The sequence below is a fragment of the Antrostomus carolinensis genome, unplaced genomic scaffold (genome assembly GCF_000700745.2).
Source record: "Antrostomus carolinensis isolate BGI_N321 unplaced genomic scaffold, ASM70074v2 scaffold21600, whole genome shotgun sequence".
NCBI lineage: Eukaryota > Metazoa > Chordata > Aves > Caprimulgiformes > Caprimulgidae > Antrostomus > Antrostomus carolinensis.
Genome location: NW_010289375.1, coordinates 4,288 through 30,230, shown reverse-complemented (window position 1 = coordinate 30,230; position 25,943 = coordinate 4,288). Strand labels below are relative to the sequence as shown.

Here is a 25,943-nt window from a genome sequence, read left to right as displayed (position 1 = left end):
TGCAAAGCATTGGAGAGTGATTATTTTGAAAACTGGCTATTGCAAAATAAGTTTAGATTTTTTTTATTACAAATCTGTAACATCATTGAAGCTGTTGAAAAAAACCAAAATAATATCAAATGCATATCTACACAGTGAATCACGATGTCTCCTATGAAGTGACCATGGTAGATTCCATAAATCCACTCTTTAAAAGTACATATTTGTGAGCCTACTACAACTCCACAGGGAAGCTGCTAAAATAGGCCACCAAATAAAGCAGTCTGTGATTACATATTTACAGAATAACCCACGTGTGTCCTAGTACTATGGACTATTCAGTAAATAAGTATTGAAGGATTCCTAATTCTTTGTTTACATGGTAGATAAAAGCTGCTTCATAGGTTGATTTTCTTTTATACACAGTTCATAGTATCAATCTGAACACAATTATATGATGTTTCTTTAAAGCTACTGTTAAAAAAAAAGGAAGAGAAAGTTAAATAAGAACTAGATTAAAGTTTCATTAAGAATCCAACAAGAAAGTATCAAACACAGGTTTAAATGTAACCAGTGCATGATTTCAGAAAAACAGTAATGCTCTGACACAAGAGCATCAGCATTTTCCCTCTTCAGGGTCCCCCATAAATGTTCCTGTCCAGTTCAGTACTTAAAGTTATCACATATGTACTGGCCTGAGTAGGAACAAACACGTGCTTGCACGCTTACCTGAACGAGGGCCTCTAACATTTTAGACTTCTAATTCTCTTTTAATTTAGTTCTTAGCTCCATATATTCAGTTGTATCTTGTTTGGAAAAGTTCTTTGCTAAACGTCACTTATATTTACATTTTGATTTTTAATTTTTTTAAATTTTTTTTTACACCTGAGTGATAATTTAGCTGTCACCTTGTATCCAGTCAAATATTCCATAAAGCCATACAATTCTTGTGCTAGTGTTGCACTTCACTTGTACCAGTTTCTATATAAAAAACGTGCACCAGCTACCTCTTGTACATTACCCACTGACCCTTCTACTATGTCCTTGCTGCGTCCTTCCCCTTTCACACAAAGTGATTTATATTTTTTTTTTAATAAACTTTTTGTTTGTTTAGAGAAGCCCCATTAAAATGGTTCACAAAGCAAGAAACAAAAGTGAGCTGGAGCCCAGCGAAGACACAATGATTTAACAAATATATAATATTGGAGGCTTGGAAAAGAAATTAAAGCCCAATCAATGAGCACCCCAGGGCCATCCCAGAAAAAGCTACTCCACTCAGTTACAGCTTGAGACTCCGGATGTGCTATAGATGACACGTCCCACATCAAGAGCTGTGTACCTCTCTCTCATCAGTTAAGTGTAAGTAAAAAAAGGGAACATGAAGTTAAACAGCTATATCAGCCAAGCCGTTTTAGTAAGAAGAATCACATTTAATGAGTTTCTTTCTTGCAATTTCAGATGCTCAAGTACAGCTGGTAGAAATTCAAAACAGCCGTAAAGAACTGTGACAGACGGATACAAATAGTACTGCAGCTTAAAAATGATAAAAAACACCTGAAAAAAAGTCACACAACCCTCCCAAAAAAATTTACACTTTGAACCTAAGCCAGTTTTTGAAGATTCCCTTCTCCAAAGCTAGGATGAAGGAGGAAGAAGAGGAGGAAGAAAGTGCAGATGACCTTCCAGCCACAAAGGTCTTGCGCCAACGTTTATTCACCGTGCCTGTGGTGGCATGTAAGGGGAGATCACCAAGTGCTGATTCTGCGACCACCAAGAGATTCCTATGGAAATCCAGACCTCAGGCTAATACTGAACACAGAGTGGACCAACGAGCTGCATCGACAAAATAAAAACAAAACTCAAACTAAAAGAAATGGGAAAACCCCAAATAGCACAGATCCACATTTGTGAGGGGGGCAGGAAGAAAGGGCAAGAAGGGAGGTCTATACAGTAAATAGTTGAATGGTTTATGTTACAGATGACTGGCAGTTTTAAAGAGTCTCTTCCCAGCTCCATTGCTGCTCCAACCCAGAGGGGAGAACTGAAAAGGGAGGAAGAAAAGGTAGGACATCGTCATGGAGCATGCAGGATCAGAAGCAGCAGAGTGGGCATGCTCAAATAAGCCCCCGCCTCTTTTTGTAGTCCTCCAAGTTCAATGATCGCCGAGGGGCACCATCTTTTGCTGGTGGAGCCTTGGAGGTGATGGCCAGTGCCTTAGATTCTGTTGGGGATAAGAAAAGAGTAAGGACCAAAATACATGACAACTATAGATTTTTACTTGTTGCTTTGGCTGACAACTTCACCACAAGATCACGTTTGGCTTCTCTAGCATACATCAGGTTAGAACTTCAGTTAATAACACAGGCAGTATCTGGTAGCTTATCTTCACAGATGAAGCCCGTGCAATTTTGACTGTTTGTTAACCCAGCTGCCTGCTGATAAGTACACTTTCATTTCTTAAGAAAACTACTCCGTAGCACACTGAAATCACAATACAAACAGAGCCTTCAGGCTCAGTTCTGGGATCTTTGATAAACCATTATCCCATGAGAATAGCAAGCACAAAGAGACAATAAGTGGACAGAAGTCAAACTTCCTATCCGTGTCTACAACAGACATTTTAACCAAACCCCAGGTTCTTCTATTGAAGAAGACTGCACAAAGCAAAATGGTGTTCTGTCTGAGGAAAAAAACAAAACCAGCCATACATAAACCTCTACCTATATTGTGTGTCTCTCATCCTTCTCCTCCTTTCTTCATTTTTCCTTCCTTCCCGGTTTCAGTGTCCTTTAATGCCTAACCCTCATCTGCTTGCTAACTCTCCGAAGTTCATAACTCTCACTATCTGCTTCAGGAAGCTTCCTGTTCTTGGCATCCTATCTCATTCTGTAGTCTTATGTCCACAGTTCCAATCTTGACCTAGTTTGGAAAGACAACCTCCCCTACCTTCCCTTCTTGACAAGGTTTTCAATTTTTGTGCATTCTTACAGTACTTCCTAAATTGTTGTTCTCCAGGAAACTTCAGCTCTAATTCTTCTAGTAATGCAAGAAAAAATAAGCCTTGTTGAGTCAAATTGCACTGGTATACTCCCATGCTTTCCCTCCACTGGAAAACAGCTTGATAGGGTGAGAGGAAATGGCCTCAAGTTGCGCCAGGGGAGGCTTAGATTGGATATTAGGAAAAATTTCTTAATTGAAAGGGTTATGAGGCATTGAAACAGGATGCCCAGGGAAGTGGATGAGTCACCATCCCTGGAAGCATTTAAAAGAGACCTAGATGAGGCATATAGGGACATGGTTTAGTGGTGGACTTGGTGGTGTTAGGTTAATGGTTGGGCTCAATGATCTTAAGGGGTCTTTCCAACCTAAATGATTCTACGACATTAAACTGTTCGTGCCACACATCTCAGGCTCTCCATATCAAGATGGCAAAGGGGAAGGGTCAGCATAGTTTGTGACTATAAGCCTGCCTTCACTCCCTGCACACTGTTTTGGTTCTCCTAAAATTTTGCTCCAATACCAGCAGCAACTTGGTAAAACAGCAAGTTCAAAATCAAATAAAAATACTTTATCCACATAGCATGTACACAGATTATGGAACAGGACCTTACAGACACCCAAAGCTTATCTGTCCTCAAAAGTGATTAGACAAATTAATGAAGGTTTATTAAATATTATCAAGGCTTATTAAATATAACACTCTCATCTGTTCCCCAAAGATTATGCTGATAGATACTGTAGACTGGAAGAGTACATCAGAAAACACCCATTACGTCCTTTTCAGTTGGAGCAGGATACAGGCTTTTAGTCTAACACAATACAGTTGTTCTTATTTTCTCAATGGATGTCACTAGCACACATCCCCTCCTCCTCAATTCAAAATATTTGCCAAGATGACAAACATGAAGTCATTGCTCCCACTTTCAAAAGTCCACCAATGATTTTGAAATAACTATTCTGGAAGAAGTGAGCTCTACCACAATGAGTTGGACAATCACATTCCCAAATCCAGCTGGAACACATACCTGAACTGGGAACCTGAAGATCAATCTTTACATCAAAGTCATGCACTTTGAAAAGATCTTCTGAGAGGTCACTGGCTGATTTAGAGTTCACATCTTTATCCTTCCCTTGACCCTGAAATAAAAAATACAGATAAGTCTCCAACCCTTAGCTGTCCAGATAAACAGAGATAAAAAAGCTTTTTCCCCAATTCTGTCATAAACATACTTAGTTTAGCTTCCATACTGCTAGATAAACCTGATTTTCTTTCCCCAAGAAAGAAAAAGCTGTTTCTTTTCTATGATAATGCTCTACAGGATACCTATTTCTAGAACAGAAGCATGCACATCTCTGTTAGTCATAAGCTTCTAGAGCAAAACTGTCACACAGTGGGAGGAACATTACAGAGACAGAAATGGAAACTTGCCTTACTCATGTCCTTTGGAGCATCTGGTAATACACCAGACCCATATTTTGCATTTAGCTGGGCAAGGATGGCAGCTTGGACAGCAGGATCTCTGGACTGCAGAGGGAAAAAGTAAAAAAAAGAGAAAAAAAAGAAAAAAAAAAAAAAGAAAAGAAAACAATCCACTGTATTTAAATTGGCAAAAACTATACCACCATTTTATTAAAATAGCGCTCATATCCATGAATCTAAAACTGTAAGAGGCTGTAGATCAGTCAGCCCAATCTTCAGGATCTCAGAGACAACTGAAATAATCCTGATACTTGTGTAATGCATTTGACAGTAACAAGCTAAAAGTTATCCTTCAGAAAGTCTGTCTTTGAGAAAATGAGAAATAAATTTCCTGTTGATGTGGTTTGCTGCTGTGACCACTCTTAACACTATTGTTAGATGTATTTGCTTTCAGCTTACAGTTCTGGCTCAAACACTCTATGAGACAGAAGAAATCTTTAGAAGACTATTTTCTTTACATAATAGTTGTCTACCACAATAAAGCTATTCAGTTATGATTATGTTCTAATAAAGAATTATTTCAGAATAATTATTTAATTCAAGCCCTGCAATAAAATTCCTTTTCCACTCCCTTGCCAGTTTAGGGAGACTGATGAGACACTGACATAGCTGGGGACTGCAGGAGCAGGTTTTGCCGCAGTATCACAGGGGAAGTTTGTGTTAAACTACTTTATCCATCACAGGCCCAAAATGTCTGGTCTCCTCTCTCCTTTCACAGATCTTTCAGGAAAGTTTCAACTAATTGAAACTCACACCTAAAGCAAACTGTCTTCCCAGAGCTAACTAAATATGAGCAATTCTACATAAAAGCACTCACTACAGAAGTCCAAACCGCAGTTGCTTCTCCCTGCACATACCCACATCACTTATGTCCTTCACACTTTGCATTAAAAAAAAAATTTTTTTAAAAAATTGCTTTTTCCTTCTTTTTGGATAGTGAGACCAGGATCTCACTCAACTATATCTCAGCCTGGCATCCAGACCATTAATAGCATATGGCACAGTTGGGAATGAATACAAACAACGTTTTCCTTCCTACTTGCTGCACTACAATGGTTTCTGTTTCTCTGCAAATTGCCTCAATTGAACTTAAGTATTCCACTCACATTAGACACTATTGTGGGCTTGCACTGCCGCCTAGTAAAGGGGTCCATTTGTTGGTTTTTCATGCTGTGACTTTCAGCCTGAAGAAGAAAAAACACATGGTTTTGCAGAGTTAGCTACTTGCACCCTTGTAAATCCTCCCACAGCACCCTGCCCACGCAAGTATTCATCAGCTATATATAATATCAAGATCAGAGGAAAACCACCAGCAGCATTACAGATTAGAAATATTTTGACACACCCACAGTCCTATGCTTCACAGGACAAAACTGTCCTTATTGAATATAATAGGGAAAATAGGTGCACAGCTCTCAGGATAGTTAAGACTTGACCATTTGTTAACAAGCTTAACTTTTCCTTAATACAACTGTTACTCCAGAGAACTGAATATTTCCTTTACTATTTTATTCTCTGAAGTCTCCTTTCTGATTTCCTTCCCATACAAAATGCACTAAGTCACTATTACAGTTAGTAATCTGATGATAATTGAGTTGATCAAAAGGATAAAGCAATCTGCTTTAAAATCATGTCATTTGCCAATAGGAAAGATTTTATAGAATATTAAAAAAATTTAATAACTTCACCATGCAATTATCCCCCTTTACAACATTTCATCTCTACTGGTACAAAAGTATTAATTCAGTACTATTTACCACAAGAGCCTTCTCAGACTCAACGATATTCCACTCTCTATTTCTCTGGTTGATGTAACTGCAGAAAGGCAAAAACAGAGGGTGGGGGGGAAGAAAAAGAAAGTGACAGTCATTTATCAATCCCTATACAACAAAAAACAGCTGACAGCATTTTTGCAGCTTCATCCTGATCACAAATTACTCTTATTGCAACACAACTGCTACGTGGGGTGTGTGGAAGGGAGTTTACTTTCCCGACAGTTTTAACTGAATGACAGATACAAGGAAGCGAAGACAGGCAAACACTAACAGTTATCACTATACACATTTCATCAATATCTTGTACAGGGAAGAAGAGACAAAATCTTGCAGTTAATGCACTGTTGCACTGCTTTCTCTTCTCTGTGTATTTTGATTGCTACTATTTAAGAAAGAAAATTCCCAATTCTGCCTCTTACCTGATTGCAGAAATGTTTTTCGTTCGTTGGCGATCCAGGGCCTCTGCTCTCTCTTCAAGTTCATTAAGCTGATCTTGAATCTGTTTTGCCTTATCTTGGTCCCCCAAGTCCTCAGCCATAGCCTTCAACCAAACAGTAACTCATTAGGCACTACTCTCTACCACAGAGCTAGTCACAGAAATGAGGGATAGATAGACCCATAGATCAGCCAGCTAACCCTATTCCAGTTGCAAATATTCTACTCTGCATGGTAAGAATAAAACAAAGAGCTAAATTATCCTTATAGCTCAAGGCAAAGCAGGACTTCTTACTCTGAAGAACTCTGAAAACCTTTGAAACCCCTTAAATTAAGGAAGATGTAGGAACACTAGTCCCAACATGAGGAGGGCAAGTCAGTCAGATGATTTAAGTTACAGGTTTGATTAAAATTTAATATGACTATTTACCAGCTCAAGGAAAGAATGATTATTTGTGCAACTGTCAGCTGCCACTTATTTCAGGGAGTTGGAGAGTCCCCTACCACACCACCAGATCAACAACAGCAGCTTATTTTGCCACCTGGTGACAATAAAAAGCAATTGCACTCTTGTGCGATGGAAAACTAACAATTTGCACATTCTCACACAGTAAAATGCTGACCAAACAATACAGTTAAGCCAAAGAAAGTAGAATTAGAGATTACTACTGTATAAAGATTTTGACTGTATATCAAGCACAAATGTCTTGGAAAAGGACCGCACAAATAAAAACAAACAGAACGTGTTGTGTCTATCTTCAGAGATGCTTAAGACTGCTTGTTTATTTGGACTTCTTGGCTTTGGCTTTTCAGTACTGTTAGGTCTATTTGTTCCAGGAGGTCTACGTGTAAACCAGTTCAGTGGCAGGGAAATCTTTCAGCAACATGTTCTTTCCGATACAAATTACTGGCTGTAAAGTGACAATTCAGTCACCCCTGAGTAAAAGACAATTTAACACAACTTCTATTTTTCCTATTTTAAAAGTAGAGGAAATAAACTTTCAAATGTTATTAGAGAGAGAGAGAGAGAGAGAAAGAGAAAAAGAAAAATAGCATTAAGCTGTTCTGCTTTAGAAACCTACTTGTTTAAAGGACACAAAAAGAGACAGCTATATTTGCTGGCAATTGTCCTTAGAAAAAGAATGCAATAGCTCTAAGTGGGTTCTAAGTGTTCTGAACCCAGCAATAAACCCTGAGATCCACCTTTTAGCTACACAGCTAAAGTCTACTGCTGACTACTGCTATCATCCAGATAAGGGCCAGTTCTTCAGAATCAAAGACTGCATTAAGCTTGCAAGCATCATCTCATGTCTCACCTTCTCCTTTAACAGCTGAGTTTTCTTCATAGCATAATTTGGAGGTGCTTTTCTGAACCTTTCCTTCTCTTTCACAATCTGTAAGATGCAGAGGAAACAGCAAGAATATGCAAATATGAAATGTCTATTTCAATACTCGGACACTAGAAGCAACAGATCAATATCACCTAAGAAATGTACTTACTGCCACAGAATTTTACACATGCTCTGTCTCTGCTGCATTTTTTAATTTGTGACTTGGTAATGAGTTACAGCTCCATTCCCCTCACTTACGACCTACAAAAATCTGATGCTAGTCATATTTGGTCAGTATTAAGCAATTATTAAACTGCAGAAACCATGATAAATGCATCTATCACGATGCCGTTAGCTTTTCAGGACTTGAGAACTAAGATGCCATACTCAAGTCAGGAGTTCAGAGCTCTGCAACACAAGTTCAAGAGGAGCTAACAAGGCACGAGGGATGAAGTAAAGCAGGAGTGAGCACCAAACAACAGCTGGATCATCAAGCTACTCTATCCAGTTATGCAACTTCATTTTGAGCTTTTTATTTTCTTCTTAGGAAACAAATACCATGATCATTTTGCTTTGTAACAGCTAGTGCTCTACTCTGTGAGTTCCTGTCACCTTTAAGCACTGACACAGCCTCAACACAACACACTGTTTACCTCCTCAATGTCCTGGTCATTAAACTTGTAGTTGAGGGCTTCTTTGATGGACACTTCCTTCTTGTTTATCTCGTCTAGTGTGGGTAGCTGCATCCCAGCAGAGAACATCTAAACACAAGAGACAAAGAGGTTACTTTCCACTTAAAATATCCTTGGCAGAAGGCTGCTAAAAAGAAACTAATCTGGCAAACTTACCGCTTCCTTCCACTTCATAAACTCACTTTCAGTAAATTCCTGATTTGAGACAAACTCCAAACGAAACACACGTGAATCGCTGCCGTGCCTGCAACAAGAAAGTGTAACAACATCCCTCTCTGAAGGTACAGAGCTGTGATCTAAAGGTGTAAAATGATTCAAGAAGACCAAAACCAGACACTTAAGGCTACTCTTGTGGCTCGTTATCTATTCCTAACTTCATCCAGGTCAGTCACAATTCAGGAGCCTACATCATCTATTAGTAGTAATGCAAAGGAATAGTAGACAGCGAGTCTGCAGGACACAGTCACTCGGTTGTGGCAGTAAAACCCTCAGGACAAAACAGAAACAGCCCTCTCACACCTAAACCTTACATACTCTATCTGGTGACCCAAAGCATGACTTTTGGCAACACAAAGTTCCTTCATGTTTGGAGTAGTAGAAGTAACCTTTAAGAAGTACTAAATTATACAATGCTGGAGCCAGCTCCTATCTAATTTTTCATTTGTTGGCCAGCCAAAGCCAGAAATCCCTCAGTGTTTTCTGTGGAGCACTACCAGCTAAACTGCTGCACTGTCACTAACAAAGAATAAAATTGGTTGCCATGGTGTAAATTTCACTCAAAGCATGAAGATCTCTCCTGAGGTAGCCTAAGGAGTTACTGAATGTCACAATGGATTCAGAGAAGACTTTTTTTTTTTACTCGACACTTGCACCCACAGGCATTCTCCACATGCCCTCCTGTTTCTTCCAAATGGTTAATGTCTTCTTGTCCTTATCTCACTAGGGTGTTTTGTATTGTAACTGTTAAATCTTCACCTCATGATCCTTATAAGGGCTTTAAGAACAACTGAGAAATCCAATGCTATGTTCAGCTTCTTCCCTCCAAAGTACCATTTTATGTTGTAACTTATATGCCAGACCTAATCATGTAAGTCTTTAAGTGATACATATTTCTAACATCTGATTATAACAACAGTGGAGAAAAGATATAAAAGAGTATTGCAAAGCTCAAGAGGCATATACAAACAATTGGGGGTTACTAACACAAATGAATTGCTCAGACGTCAACACAATCACAAGGCCCTGCATGAGATTTTGTTTTATAATTTCCATTATGCCCAAGGGGGAAAAAACCCAAACGAACCCAACCCCAACATTCTAGCAGTTAGCAGCATGGCAAGGCCCAGTCTGCTTTTTAGCTCTCATCTCTAAACCACACACAGAACCTATGAAAAGGACACTGATTCACAAACTGGTGAGGATTACTTCGGTATCTTACCGCAACTGTAGTCCTTTGTTTGTCCGGGTACCACCAAGCTGGTAAACCTTTGCGGTCTCTACCACTCCAGTTATCTCAGCAACCTGCATCACAGAGTAAAATACATAAGAGGTATTTTACCTCTTAAGGTAAAATCTCATAAGATGCAAGAGGGGTTTTTTTTTTGTGTTCCTGGAATGTATCAGGCATATTTAAGCCTTTACACTAGAGATCAAAAACCTCAATCTAACAATTCTAACTAGATCAAGGAAAGCAAGACTCTTCAGTGTACATTATCAGGTACTGAATCAGTTGCTTCGTGCATCACCTTTGAGTTGACAAATTATACCATCTGAATGCTTGATGCAGTTTTTCTATCCTCTCAGTTCAGCCTTCCTGACCAAGTGATGTATGCTTTCCTACTTTTTCCATTGCCTTTTTAATTAATGCTGGTTTGAGTTAATGTATGTCCCAAATGAAATACACTGGTGCTGCTCACATCCTCTGGGAACTTTTTAAATGCCATTTTAGAGCATATTATTGTATCCTATGATTGTGCAGTTACAGCAGTGAAACAGAAAAACAAGAGTGTTCTGAATCACCTTCTCTTCTGAGGCACACTGATGTACTAAAAACACTTTGTAAAAAAAGAACCGAGACCATGAAATTACTTGGGAACATTCCCAGAAATAAGGAGTGAATGTTACTCATCCCTACTTGGTCAAAGCAGAGTCCTGAACTCTAGTCTGCAACACAAGTGATGAGACAAGACAGCATGAACCAAAGCTGGAAGAAAAGGCTCTGTTAGTGCTCTCCCTCTCTCTCTCTCACTAAATATATCTCTTCACCTAGCTGGTCCCACAGATGTATTTATTTTTGAACCAGTTTCCTGTACTTCTTTGCCAGCAATTACATTTTCTGGTTATAAGCAATCTTTTTACGTTAATCACTCAAACAATCACAGGTACCTAAGAATTGCTAAGCTACAAATATAGCAGCACTATAAAAAGAACTAAATCCCTTGGAACAGAACTCACCCGATAGACAGGTTTGCTGTTGTGATTTCCAATGCCAATACGGACAAAGCAGCCAGTGACTGTCTTGGCAAAGAAGGGCATATGACACCAGCGCTCCAGCTTGTGTCGCGATAACCGTACTCGGTTCAGTTCTTCAGGCAAGGACACCGGCTGGGACTTCGGGGGAATTTCTTCTTTCCTGATTTGAGAAAAGTGAGAAGAAACAAAGGAAAGAAGTAAAGAGACAGTCACCAAAAAGGGGGTCCTGTGCAAGATGCAGCATGAGTGCTAACCATTTAAATTATTAGTCAGAGGAATTATTCATTATGCACTAGTTGACCATAGATACGTGAATTTAGCATTCATGAGAAAGGCTTAATGCAAAGTCCCAGACCTGCTACCCACTGCCCCTGCTACCACAAAGCAGACAGACTCACACACCAAGGCAGTTGATAGGCAATGCTCTAAGATAAGCCACCACTCTGCCCCAATAATATGCCAGAGTTCTGCAGCTGCTCATCTGTAGGACTCAACAAATCTGTAAACAACGGTGTAAATGGGGCAAAAGGTAACAGCAGGGAACTGGAGTTGCAAACCAAGATAAATCAGTTCCATGCACCATGATAGAGAAGCGAAGGACTCAAATCTGAGCAATTCAAGAATGCTCTGAGGCAAAACCACTTTAGAGACACTGAACTGCCCCCAAACAAACCTCTAAACCAGCATGTGTCGACATAAAGGGGATCTCCAGTTTTCAACACACACTTACAAGTAATCATAGTGCAGTGTTTACTACTTACTCTTCCTCTTCATCAGAGGATGAGGATCTGGATGAACGATCACTTTTCTCACTAGACTTATCATCCTCCTCCTCCTCTTCATCATCAGAGTATACTTCACTAGTTTTTAATGGCTGTTTTTTTGCAAGCAATTCAGCTGGGGGAAGGAGGAGAGAGAACAAGGAAAAAGAAGCTGTAAATTTTTAATGAAAGTTTCCTTTTAGAGTTGAAACCTAATTGTTTTAAAATAAGAGGCAGATAGCTGTTGATTTTACACCAGATACAAGTGCCACATGTTCAAACCCACTGGTAAGCTAAGCACTCCATTGCAAATATTCAAAGAGAGAAATCAGTATTTCAAGTATTTAAAAGCATCTTAAATCTCAATTGTACTTATCTCGAGTCTCTCAACTTGACTGCATATAAGATGGCCATAACAACTGGACACACAAGGTAAAACTACTATGATGAGATAACTCATTGTTATTTTGCAAGGGAAGAAAAAAAAAAATCTCATGTTCGGAGAGAAGCACAATAAAATCCAGTAGAGCAAGAAAAAGGGTTGCATCAAAAGTCTGTGGCAAGGCAGACAAGATGATGTGCCACTGAAGAAACAAGCAAATGTAGACAAGGTAGCACAAGTACAATAAATACAGTTTGGATGGTTCAGAGATTAAATCACAGAATCTAAGTGACCAGTTCAAATACATGAACTCAACATTACTAAGTGCCATTCGATGGACTGGGATGAAAGTTTGCTTTGTTTTCAGAACATTCTGGGGAGGGGCAGCAGGAGGAATACAGCATCAGTGGTGCCAAATACCCTAGGTGGTCATGTTGGGCAACAGACCAAGGAAAACAGACACGGAATTCATTCACTCCAAGGTGTAGGTAGGATTGTTGCATTGATTGGAAACAGGAAGTAGCACTTACTAAAAGTTGTAATAATAACTCAAAAACTGTATCAACAGCAACGTGCTTTCATACCTGTTCTGTTCTTCCTTTTCTCTCTTTCTGCTTTTAGTTCCTCCATTGCCTGAGATTTCTTGTCTAGCTTCTCATCTCGCTTTGATCGCCGCTCTTTGTTATGTGACGTGACCTAAAACCATGCACAGAAAGTCCCTCAACACCAAGTGCAATCCACACATTGAAATGCATTAAAACAAAGACGGGTTGTACACTTTGAAAACTTTTCAAACAGAAACTACTGACAAACTGCATTTTGAAATCAGTTTTTTTTCAAGTTAATTTTTACAGAGTCTAGGGAGAAAGAAATCAACCTGAAGCATGTTTCTTGTTTCTATTTCATATAAAAAAATAATGAACATATTATATTTACACTTCAACATTTCTGCCATCAAGTTTTAGTCTTAAAACCCCTCCTTAAAGTTAAAAAAGGACTAGAGAAATAAAATGGAAGTTAACTCTGCAACAAACAAGCAATGAGGAAAAACTGGATGATTATTCTTCTCATTTGCTTCTCCTTCTGCAAGGCCAAAACAAGGCACTTGAAAAGTTTTGCTAAAAAATACTTAAAGCAGAAATAAAGTTGCATGTAAAGTCTGCAATATAGATCCAAATCTTAAATGTTGTTAAGTCTACTAATATTTTCCATTTCTAACAGGTCTATCTGGAATAGCAGGTGGCACAGAAAGCAGCTTCTATAATAAGCATAAGAAAAAGTCATCTAAAGTAAGTTGAAGTAACTTCTGGAAGGCACTGTAAAAGAACTCTGCATAAGATCTTTATACATACATATATATATGAGTGCACACATTATGTATTATGTAAGTATATACACACATATACATATATGGAGTTGAGATTCACTCCATGTAACATGTACCTAATGGAAAACTCATCTGAATTTAAGTGTTAAACATCTGTTTCACTAGAAAATAACACAGAGTGAATTGGCAGCTGGATGTGCCCTTCTTCACTGCACAAAGACAGAAGAGACAACAAGTGCAAACAATCAACTAGAAGTTAGGCAAGATGAATCTCATCCTATTTGGGAGCCTATCTGCACAGATTCTATAAATAGTTCAGGGCAAGGTCTCAACCATTTGAAACTACAGCCAATTCAGCCATTTGGAACCACAGCTCAGTTAGAGGCCTCACTCCAAAACCTGGTATTATCCTCCCTCTTTCTGCTGGAGGTGGAAGAACTGTAGAATCACTTCTGTTCCTCTTAGCATTCAAGCTTTTCCTTCACATCCCTACCAGTAGAAACTAAGCATTCTTTCCACTCTATGTACATGCAAAATAATGAAGACAACAGCTGAGCAGTTTCTGGCCTGCTCTCTCAAACTTTCACTTGCAAGAAAGACTGCATATGTCACGTTTCAGACTGAGTGACAGAAGTTTGGCTAAAGGAACTGCAAAAGGTTGCTTTCCTGTTCTCACGTGGGAAGACTATCACAGCAACTCTAGATACAGCTGCAACTTTGCATTTTTCACTAAAAGGAGTTATCAGTGCACCCCTCAGCAAGCCAAATATGTTATTTTTTTAAAAAAACTAACTGGAAAGGCTAAAGATACCTTGAGCATATAAATGAGCTAAATTCTGACCTCCTTACCACACTGTTTGACATTAAGGGAAAACATTACAGGCAAAGAGAGGCAGCATCCTATCTCCTACTGCCAAGGGAAAAGGGTGTGTTACTAAGGACAGTTTCATTTCCTACCTGGGATTCCTGAATCTGTGTGAGTTTTTTCTTCTCCTGCTCCTCTTCTTGCTTTTTCTTTTTCTCTTTCTTTTCTTTCTTTTTCGCCGTTTTTAGTTTCTTCTTGATTTCAAATCTAGTAGCAGACATTGAAACAAAAAGAACGTATGAAAGAATGCTCTCTCCCTGAGTGAGCAAAGTACCACTCAGATGCCATCTCAGCTTAACTTGTCAGCAGGCTGTAAGGAACACTTCCACTGCTTACCCCAGACAGATAACCCTCTAACGCTATCCTGTCGCACATTCCCATTCCCTCCTTTCTCCAAGGAAAAAAAAGGTGAAGAAAAGCTGAGCATGGAAAGTGCAGGCTTACAAACAGCTAACCCAAAGGGCTGAGGAGACCACGTGGTAATGGCTACTCCCCAGAAATCTGTCCTTACTCCACCTTCATCCTTACCTGCACTTAGTGACCACTGCATGCTGCCTCCAACTCAAAAAACAATTGGCTATTTCACATCACATGAATCTCAACAGCTAAAAACTTGGTTGTTTAAAGCCACTATCATGCTAACTTTTTCATGCTTAACCTCCACCTTTCTACTAGCGCTGGCCTACATAAGAATGACTGCAAAGAAGTCACGGTGAGTCCTCCTTCAGCAGCTACAGTCCAGTCAGACTCAGGCAGTTTCTGCAGTCCACTTTAGGAATTTCCATTTCCTTCACAAAATATGTCACCCTGAATTTTATTTTCAGGCACTGTATTCAGAAGAGTAGTGATTTCTCTGGAACTGCCCTGTGACTGAGATCCCACTGAACCAAGGACTGGCCATTGCTTTAGTGAAGTAAAATAAAATTCAAAAATAAAAATAAAAATTTCCAATAACCAATAAAAACTTCCAATAACTGAAATTCAAAATCTGTTACCCACACACATATTACACAGTTAATTCTTCTTCAGTCCTTTACATCTGGATTTTGTAGGCAAGAAACTGAAGTGCCAGATGAGTTCATTGCCCTTTATGCCTTTAACATGAGGTGTAACACAGAGGGCACAGGCACTGTATCCCATGCAGTGTCTGCTGTAATCCCAATGAACTCACAGCACAGCGTCCGTACAAAGAGCTAGACAGCACTTTGAAAGATTCAACTTACCATGAAGTTAAATAACTACCCCCCATCACTATCCCCTTAGTTCTACCTGCCAACCCCTCTACACTGAACAGGACAAACTCGTTTAAGATTAAATCAGTAACTCAAGCTTAGATTGTTTCCCTTGTTCTTATCAAGTATTCTCCAGCATTCATTCTAAAAGAAAGACATTCAGGTAGCATGGAACAATTAATGAAATTAAAAAACATGGTGACCTTCTACCTAATCTAAATCAAATTTTTCACTCATTTTGATCCCTTTGAGAAGAGCAGCAAACTAGAGAAGACATTGAAAGTAATATTAAAGCCAGAGACAGGCAGTGCTCTATGGCTTGGACAGTCTGACAGCAGCTCGTATTGACATGATTTACTTAACAGATGTCAGTCCTCTAGAGAAACTTCTCAGCAAGTGAGAAAAGAGAGGTCACTGAAGAGGGAATAAACTGGAGAAAGTTTGCCCCATACATTCCAAATCTTTTCTGTTAGACAGGAGAAGAAAAATACCTTTACTACAAGGAAGCTGCCTGACAGGACAGTGTTACAATAACAAACAAACAAAATCACAACATCTAAGGTAGAAATCCACAAATGATCCCTTGAAAATTACATATCCAACACCACTCCTCCTTATATCACTCTCTTCTCTTAGGGCCCCAACCAGCTTCACACCCACACAGAGGAACACTAACACTGCTCTGTGCTTCACTGTGGTTTTCTGAAAATTCCAGAAGCTCATATACACCTTACACTTTGTTTGCCTTTTTCCAAAGTATCAGCATGTGACAGCTAATATGAAAAAGACAGAAGAGAAAGCAGTCCTGACTGTCTGGCATCCAGTGAGCGAAGCAGTAAGATGGCTACAATGGTAGCTGACAGAACCATGTGTATTCAACAGCTGGGAAACCTTCAGAAACTGACTTCTACAAGAACAAGCAGAGTCCTGCTGAGGGCTTCTCAACTAGCTACAAGGACAGTTTATGCAAGAAAAAAGAAATCTACAATGAAGCTTAATTAATTCACTTTATAGCACTGAATGCCTGGACCTATGAAAGCACAGTCAGCATGCTCTCCACACAGCCTGTATGAATTTGCTACCAAATATCAACAGATAAAACTCACCTTCTCTTTAGCACTTCTCTCTTCTCTATCCGGTTAAACAGCTCCTGCTCTCTCTCCTTTTCTGTCATTTGTTCCAGTCGAGCTCGGTCTTCTTCATCTCCCATCAGATCTTCTCCATAGCCATCATGGAATTCCTCATCTTCAGATGAAGAATCTGAATCTGAGCTTGATGAGGAGCTGTTGCTTTCTGAGTCGGAGACTTCTCCTAAAACAAAAATACAAGGCAGTAAGATTCAGCTGGGGCAAAGCCCAACCACTTCACTGTGGCATGTTAGCAAAGGACAGCAAAAATGAACTTTACACTCCTCACCCACTATACAAAAGGCATACATATCACAAAAGCTAAACCCAGGAGGAAATACTTTTTACTGTAAGATATGCATACTAAAAAAATGATAAAATGAGTGGTACAACATGTGAACACAAATTGGGTTATAAGTAAAAATCCTTAGCAGAAAAAGCAAATTTTAGGAGGCCTTTTGGTTAGTGTGTTATGGTCTTATGGTTAGATTTCTATGCCTATATGCTTGTGTCCCTGAGAACTTGCTTGTACATCCACCACTTAGGAAGCATGTGTGCACAACTCAAATGCCATTATTAACCACCACCAACACTCCTCATTACAGCAACCTGGAGAACCAAAATTCATCATTTGGAGACTGCAACACTGTGAATTGCTGCATCACAAGATAAAGTTGAAACACAGTACCCTCAGGACTGTCAAGGCCGTGATGCTAGTTCCATGACTGCAACAAGCCTTCCCAGTACACATGGGCTTAGGGAACAGCTGAGTCCCCAATAATATTGGGTAACACCACCTTTAAACTTGATCCAACTCCAAGTGCTGTGATTATCTCACCTAATCGACCACATTGCACCAAATCACAAAAGCAGACGTCAGGATTCTTTCTTACACTTTAATTCAGGTCTCAGTATTTCTGGAAAATTCCAGCTTTGCAAGCTTATACCATGAAAAACTTTTGATTTGTCTGCACTGATATATACAGGTTCAGTCACTTCATGCTTTGTCTGTCTCCACTGTGCTTAATATACTTAGAACTGTAGTATACTTCATATTCTTTCTTAATTTTGTGGGTTTTTTTAGTATCAACAAAAAATGGCAACTAACCACCTGCAGACCTTCACAGGCACGATGAAGAAAGAACACAGGAAGTTTGCCCAGCATTGGAACAGATTCAGTGTAAAATATTCATATTTGAATGTACATATTCATGTAAAAAAATGCTGCCAGTTATAGTAATGATTTTTTTTTTCTTCCATATCAGTATGAACGTGCAAGAGCTCCAATTCAGAGCAAATGCATGCAAGATTAATTTCCTATTCGCATCATGCAACACGATGCGCCTCTCCCTTTGTCATCACACGAAGTCTGGGAAGGGAAAATACATCAATAGGAATAAAATAAAGTGCTACCCACACTACAGATGGGACATGCTAGAAGGAAGAAAATGATTTTCTAGGAGAAAGTCAAGTAATGAAACACATCATACATTCTTCAGTTCAAACAGTATTTAGTGTTGCACTTGTAACAGCAATGCTGTACAGAATTAGATGCACTTCAAGCCACAGCAAGTTTTAAGAGTCATCCAGACTACCAGTAACACAAAAGAAACTCTTTGAAGGTTGTCTTTAACATCACCATTTAACATTACTCTTCAGTGTGCACAAAGGTATGCTTGGAATGACTCTGTGAGTAGGTGCACATGTGTTATCTTACCCTCTTCAGGTGCTGAGCTCTCAGCTGAGCTGTCTTTATCCGAGCTGCCTGAAGAGGCAGCTTTATTCATCTGTTTCTTCATGGCTCCTTTCTTCTCTGCCTTACCAGCTTTTCCCTTTTTTTTGTTTTTAGAACCTCCAACAGTCCACTGCAAGGAAAGAACCAAGAAAGGGATCATGAGGCATGAACAACACTGTTTTCTCCCTCCTCTAAAACACTGGAGTAAAGACAACTGAGAAACAGTCCAATACCTGGCAGCAAAAAGTCAATCATAGCAGGAAAAAAAAAAATAGGAAACTTACAAAATGAAAACATTTTACAAGGTTTTTGGGGGTTGGGGAGTGTTGTGTGGTTGTTTTGGGTTTTTTCTTAAAAAAAAAAAAAAAAAAAAAATTTTTTTGTGGGGGAAAGACACAACAGGGGGGGCCAACCTTTTTTTTTTTAAAAAAAAAAAAAAAAAAAAGAAGACTTCAGTCTGCACTATCCACCAGGAGAAAAGAGGTGTTTTCTTAGGAAAATAATTTTAAATAATTGTCCAACTACAACTGTAAAGATTAGATTCAGTTTACTACCATTAAACAGAAGAAGTAACAGATATATTTCTAAATCTGGTCTATTCAAGAGCAGAGTTTAGATTTCATGAAGACACACCAATTAGACACGACAGTCTTTCCAAACCCTCAGTTTTACCAGGAGAACACAGCACCTGCATTTTTATGCAACAAACCAATTAGTTCACTTGCTCACGGACAGTAGTGCCACTTCCTGCATCTATGTACACAAGTTGGAATCAAATCAGAATCACAGAAGTAAGAAAAAAAAAAAGAATCAAATGTCAAGTTCAATTTTAATTTTCTCTTAACTTCATATCCTCAATTAACTTAGACTGAACTTTCCAAGTACAGGACTTACACCACCACATACACACAGGTAACAACTTTAAATCCCAAAGTCCCAGGAGAAGAGCTAGTATTGACATTACAGTGTGATTTCTTACTAGAATTTTCACCTTGTCCCATCCACCCAGGTAAAGCCACAGAACAGAACCGACAAGGATTGCCTAAGTATTATTTTAAAGCTTCACAATATTTTGTACTTCACTACCTCTCCTAGAAATTCTCCAGGCACAAGACCTTCAGGGATAAGACAGTTTATTTCCAAATATATATATACAGAGAGAGAGAGAGAGAGAGAGAGAGAGACTGTTATTCTCTTCATACCTGTATATTTCTCTCATCTTTCATGCCTATCACCATCCGTTCAAGCATGCAGTCTACTAAAAAAGTATATTCCTAACTCAAATGACCAATATTCTTCTGCATAACTGAGATCTTGTGTTCAAAACTACTCTAACTGAAAATAAAAATAAAAATAAATTAAAAATCTTTAGATTTGACCTCAGGTGCACACAAACTTGAGGCCGCTCATCCACCCACCCCTTCCTGGGGCATGAATCAAGTCCATCACTGAGGGCAGTAATCATTCAGTCAAATGGGATGACTACTTCTGCCTGATTAGGCACCATCTTCAGAGAACTCTGGTGTCCAAATACTCTAAATGAAACTCAACCCAGTAGTCAGAAGCTACTACCTGATCTACTAATACACAGAATTTCCTAGGCTTTGATTACTCTCACACCTCGTGAGAGTAAGGTGTGTAATAAGGTGGCAATATGGAAGGTACAGACTCGTCATCTTTGTTAAGCATCGCTGTGCATTCCAAAGTGTCTGTCAAAGGCCAGGCAGGAGTTTTCTTTTCCGAGGCAGAAGTACAGCTACCCAGTGGTGAGCCCTTGGTTGCAATCCATGCCCTGTGCAGTCTGTTATGGTCCATGGGGTAAGTGAGAAACTGCACAGAAAGCATCTGACTTTCTATCAGCCTGAGCTTGCACTCAAGTTTTTGTTGGCTTCCACATTAAAGTTTTACTTGTTCAGTGTTACAATTCTGCTGCCTAATAATATTCCTGGTTAACTACACTCATGTAAATCGTAAATCTCTGCCTGAATCTGCACAAACCTCAATGTTAAGGAATTATCTCCTAAGTATTAGAGAAAAGGGCATTTTTTGCTCTTTGTTCAAGAGCTCACTTACTGCCAGCATACCAGTGAGGAAGTGAAACAGCATTTAGCAGGGAGCAGCAGAGCTGCCTCCTTCCCAGAGCTCTGCTGCTTCTTTTCAGTGTTCTAACACTGAATTACACCTCGTGTCAGCACGCTGTATAGCAAGGCAGAAAGAAGCACAGAGAAGGCCACAGCATACACCACAGTTATAGCAAGACCTTGAGAGGTCATGCTGAGATGAAAGAAGTTAAGATCAGATAAAACCAGTGGGACTTCAGTTGTTAATAAGATGTTTAATAGCTGTAGATACATTCCTTACAAATCACTGTTCTCAGCCTTTGACTCACAAGCAGAACTGTGGACAGAACCAGGGTCCAGGAAAATGAAATTGAAGAGAACACTGTGTGACAACTTCTAGAACAAAAAAAAAAAGTCATTAAAAAAAAAATCTGCCGTAATCTAGAAAATTTTGCTTTGATCTTTACTTCATCCTTGAGCTTACACTTCATCTTGCTTTTGTTTACACATGTGACCTCTACAACTTTTAAGTCAAAATAACTGTCTGTCACCTCCCAGTTTCAGTGCTATCACAAAACCAAATTCTTCCTCATCCAACTCAGGTGCTTTAGGGGTAATTCAGCTCCTCCAGTCTCTGATGGAATGCCTGGTCATTCCTGGTACCACTACAGGACAACACAAGGGTTGAAGCAAGCCTGAAGGACAAAGAAATCATCAAAACCAGGGTGTAGTCAGTGCCAGGCTCTTTTAGGCTCACAGATTGTTCTGCAGGCTCAGGGACCATCAGATGTCGTTTGGCCACCAAATGACCACTCTGTATTGTTCAGAACTAACATCAAGTTTCTTCTTACAGCAGAGGAAGACATAACAGACGTAGAAGGTCAGGGGTGGGAGGTGGGGAAGGCAATACTGGAAAGCCATGAGCCACATGGCAACCTGCAGTCCAAACCAGAGTCTTGAGCCCCTCCCTCATACTCCAGTGCAGATCAGAAAGGTAACAACATGGTTGCACATAACTTAAAGTGAGAATGCACACATAGTTATAGTCAGAAGCATGTGTCTGTTTCCCTTACCTCCATGCATCGCAAACAGCAAACAACAACCACATTTTCCAAAATCTGCCCTCTGTTGCAGCTTCTCCAGGTTACCTCTTCCATGTCCCAGACAGGCAGAGCCAGTCAAAACTTCTCACATGCTTTCCACGAGTACAACACCTCCTCTAAACAGCCCCTCTGCTCACCGCTGCCTCCTCGGCCACCATCTGGAACGCTCCGCAGTTCCAGGCACAGCAAGTTAATAAACCCAGGCAGAAGTGTGCTGCAACATGGCTTTCTGCTTCTTGTGTAGTACTATCAAACAAAAGAGCTTTAACCTTCATTCATGGGAAGAAGCCAGAAGAGCATTTCAATTTTTCCTCTTGCTTCAAAGGTTCACAGTGCTAATAGCTTGCGTATTTCCCCCAAGAAGTCCAAGTTAAGCCACAGTACTCAAAACGGACTGCCAATAACAAAAAAACCCACATTAGAAATCAGCCAGATTTAGAAGTCAGCTTCTACAAAAGCAGCTACAGAAAATGATTGAAGAAAATCATTTATAGTTCAGCAAAGCTGGAACATATTTTCACTAGGGAGATGAAATCAGATCGAGGAGGAAAAAAAAAAAGAGAGCTCTGAGCGTACAGAATGCAGTAGAATTGTCTAACCCCTGCTGCTCAGAGAGTCACTATTTTATTCTATTCACACAGTACCTAAATGCATTATCCACTGAGATTTTATTTTGCAAACAGGTATTCTCCCCTCCCTGCCTTTTTAAAAATTTATTTCTTTTTTTAAACATTAAACTGAACAGAGATTCACAGCCAAGGTTACCAGCCTGTCCTTGCCATATCCTTCCCTCCTGGATATGGCTTTTATGAGCTAAAGACAAAATACAAGCCACAGCATCAAAGCAAAACAGGTCCCTTACCAATGTGTTCCTTTCCTAGGGCAGATAAACTCACAGGCCCTGAGAACCTGACAGCTTAAGAGCACTAAGGTACAGAACATTAGCCCAGCTTCCAAACTTTCATCCCTTCTCCTCCATTCATCCAGGGAAAACAAAAGGCAGTCCCCCAGGCAAGTCATCAAACTGCAGTTTCAGCCTGTCTGAAGACAACAGCAGGCAGCACAGATATGAAGATAAGACAGCATTTATTGTCTCCAGTGTTCCTCAGAGCTGGGAGGACTCTGGAGACAGCACTTCAAGAGCTACAAGGAGAAAAGCGCTCTCTACCACTACTGTTAAAATTAAACAGTATATAAAAAGCCCTTGTTACTTTTCTTGCATTTTGCACCTGTCATTCAGTGGCCTCAAACACCTTCACAATGACAACAGCCCAGCAGTTTGAAAACTTAAAAGGATCATTATAGACACAAAAAGGAGATCCGAGGTGTCAATACCAAAATGGAAAGGAGATAAGCAAATAAAGGAAACACCTTCTGAAGGAAACACCTTCAAGAGGCTTTGCCAGGAACTGGCTGAAAGAAGGTCTAATGGGCCAAAATATCACCAGACACCTGATCCACCCTTATTGTCCAAGTACTGCTCAGAGCAGCTCACAGAAAGATAATTATGGGTAACTATGAAGAAAAAAAAAGTCTTTCTATAGTAGGTTCAAATGCAGTTTAAGCTGCAAGTCAACATTTGCTCTAGAAGTATTTTGAGGGGTCCATGTGTTGAAAAATGGCAAGAACTGCTAAGTGACAACGTCAAGACAGTAGATACCAAATGCCAATGAAGAAGCACCTTCCATGATCAAAACCAACCTGGGGATGCTTCTGGCTGTGATAACCCACAACGTTTCATTGCGGAAGCCTGGGAGAAACAGCTGGAGATGGAAACAGCCATAAAACACTTGGTCAATGAGAGCCTTGCATGGCTTTAGTATCACCAGCCAGCAAGCATCATCTGGACTAAAAAAGGCTTAATGACTTCTCTAGATATTAGACAGTGCCTTATGACTGGATTGTTCTCACCAAAAACTGTTCCCTGGGCACAAATGAAAAGTTCATTCAGTGAAAAAAAAACCCAAACAACAACAACAACAACAAAAAAACCCCACAAACAAACAAACAAACAAACCACATATTCAATTCCAATACCTCCACAAGTCTATTTCTGGAGCAACCTGCTCCACTTCAGAGCTCCTGCAGACTTTCATACCACGTAAATCAAGTCCCCAGAAGTTATCCCCATGATAGTTTGCAATTTAAGGAAGCTACTTGGAGACCAAATTTTATACTTATTTTGCCCACAGCTGGTTCACATTCCTCCTTTGGACATCTAGCCTCCATACAATCAATGAGCCTGTGCTATTCAGGTTTGCACTTGCACTTTGTCTGGGGTGGGGGAAGTAACAGCATCTCTCTTCCTTAAGGAAAGCTTTACTACTGCAGCCATCAACAGCCAAACAAAATTCCCAGGAAAAGTCAAAGTTACAAAGCACACAGACTATAGGGCTGTGTATAAGATTAAAGCATAGCCCGTTTCAAAAGCCCTAAGCTTGAAAAAATGTATGGCAAAGGCCTCACAGGACTGGATAACCCACTCTAATCTGGAAGGTCTAATTAAGAAATATTACGAAATAAAAACACACAGGGAAGGAAGACATTTAGCATCATAATCTCCACAAATCCACAAAAGACATTCCCAAAACAGAACAAGCAAGTGCAGTTTTCTGCCAGTCTGTGGTTTACTGGAGTGCTCTAAATCGTGTAGATCCAAACTTTCAAGCCCTTTCCCCATAATAGGGGCATGAAGCCTCCTAGGACAACTGTTATTTGAGACCGATTTCCTCCCTGGCTGCACAATCGCTGCTCACCTCCTCCTCCATCCCAGAGCTCTTGACAGGATCTTTAGCTATGCCATTTCCTACTGAATTGGCATATTAGCAAATAAAGGCACGAACAGATATTCCTCACTAGACTCCAGACTAGTACCAAGCACTCGTGTTACAACTTTTCTTGTCTTGGAATCATCTTCTGCTATCACCCTAACAGCACAACACCCTTGTGCTGTTACAAGGCACAACCAAACCCCTCACAACACTAGAACGTGCATAGAAGGATGCACAGACTTACATCAGTATTGGTAACAACAAACCTTTCAATAGAAACAAGCAGGAGCTCCTACAGCATTGTGGCTTTCTGTCTAATCTCCACTGATGTCAGTGAAGTTGTGGCAGAAGTCATCTCAGGTTCACCATGCAACAGGAAGAACTCTCTTACTACAAGCAACGATGCCAAGATAAAAGGAAGACCAAGAACCCAGAATTAACCTACTGTAACTAAGGAACACCATCCACACAATGTCTTCAACAAGCAATGCGGGTACCCTGTGGACACATATACCTCTAGCACAGTAGCCCCAAGAGTAAACTGGCTAACACCAAACTGGTTACTTGCAGCAGGCTAACAGCAGTTTGGGATGGTGAGCTCTGGAGTAGTCACAGCCACAGGTTGCTTCACAGATAAAGGAACTGTCTGCCTCTACATCTGCATCTGTCTTAGTGTATCTCTTTGTGAAGGCAGTAGTTCTTATTGCAAAGCCCTGCAGTCACTGCTATTCATCAGTTCTCTGAACAACAGTTCCTCGTCAGCTCAGACATGCATGTTCCACAGGCTGACTAGAAGATGCTTCAGAGCATCCCTCCTACTTCATTGCCTGAAACTCACCTTCAGTCTTTTGGCTAAATAATTTGATTAAGACCACAGGGGGACCCTTAAAGTGTCACAGAACCCAGCATCTGCACCATGAACACCTGATGCGGCCAGGAGCTTTCACAGAAGCACATTCTCACTGAGACACACAAAATATAATATTCAAGATCTACTGAAACCCCTTGGGCACCATTTATATAAATGTGGCACGATTTGTACGTGCTGTTATTCTGTAATTCCAAACTGCACTCTCTCTCCCCTAGCCCCACAAACTTCCCTCCCTTTTAAACATGCAGAACGCAGCATTAGCCTCTGAAGTAGAGATTTAGGCTCCTTTCCTGTACACGCAACATAGCAACAATCCTGGAACGTTTAGTGCTTGCCAGGAACCACAAAGGATGCCCACGCTACTCAACCTGCATGGAAGTAAATGGGTACGACTAAGCACATTTTCATGCTTTTGCCTCAAGGTCCTCACCTTGTAGGAAGTCCAGTAAGACAATTTCAACTTTTAGATCACCTCTCCTAACCCCCAAGATTAAGCAAACTTCAGACCAACCATAAGAACACTGATTACAACCACAGTTGTTCAG

At 40.0% G+C, this 25,943-nt stretch overlaps 1 protein-coding gene across 1 annotated transcript in view; it reads right to left on the bottom strand.

Moving 5' to 3' along the window:
- Positions 1 to 1,388: 1,388 nt before the first annotated feature.
- RTF1 (RTF1 homolog, Paf1/RNA polymerase II complex component) overlaps positions 1,389 to 25,943 on the bottom strand; it is a 26,434-nt gene continuing 1,879 nt past the window's right edge. Inside the window, exons 2-17 of the mRNA XM_010170272.1 lie at positions 18,576 to 18,723; positions 16,838 to 17,042; positions 14,592 to 14,706; positions 12,892 to 13,003; positions 11,926 to 12,061; positions 11,147 to 11,324; positions 10,131 to 10,213; positions 8,849 to 8,936; positions 8,654 to 8,761; positions 7,986 to 8,063; positions 6,654 to 6,775; positions 6,217 to 6,274; positions 5,566 to 5,643; positions 4,409 to 4,504; positions 4,005 to 4,116; positions 1,389 to 2,200 (exon numbers count right to left, since the gene is read on the bottom strand). Coding sequence (XP_010168574.1) covers positions 2,094 to 2,200; positions 4,005 to 4,116; positions 4,409 to 4,504; positions 5,566 to 5,643; positions 6,217 to 6,274; positions 6,654 to 6,775; positions 7,986 to 8,063; positions 8,654 to 8,761; positions 8,849 to 8,936; positions 10,131 to 10,213; positions 11,147 to 11,324; positions 11,926 to 12,061; positions 12,892 to 13,003; positions 14,592 to 14,706; positions 16,838 to 17,042; positions 18,576 to 18,657 — 1,758 coding nt within the window. The 5' untranslated portion in view covers positions 18,658 to 18,723 and the 3' untranslated portion in view covers positions 1,389 to 2,093. The remainder of the gene's footprint in view (positions 2,201 to 4,004; positions 4,117 to 4,408; positions 4,505 to 5,565; positions 5,644 to 6,216; positions 6,275 to 6,653; positions 6,776 to 7,985; positions 8,064 to 8,653; positions 8,762 to 8,848; positions 8,937 to 10,130; positions 10,214 to 11,146; positions 11,325 to 11,925; positions 12,062 to 12,891; positions 13,004 to 14,591; positions 14,707 to 16,837; positions 17,043 to 18,575; positions 18,724 to 25,943) is intronic.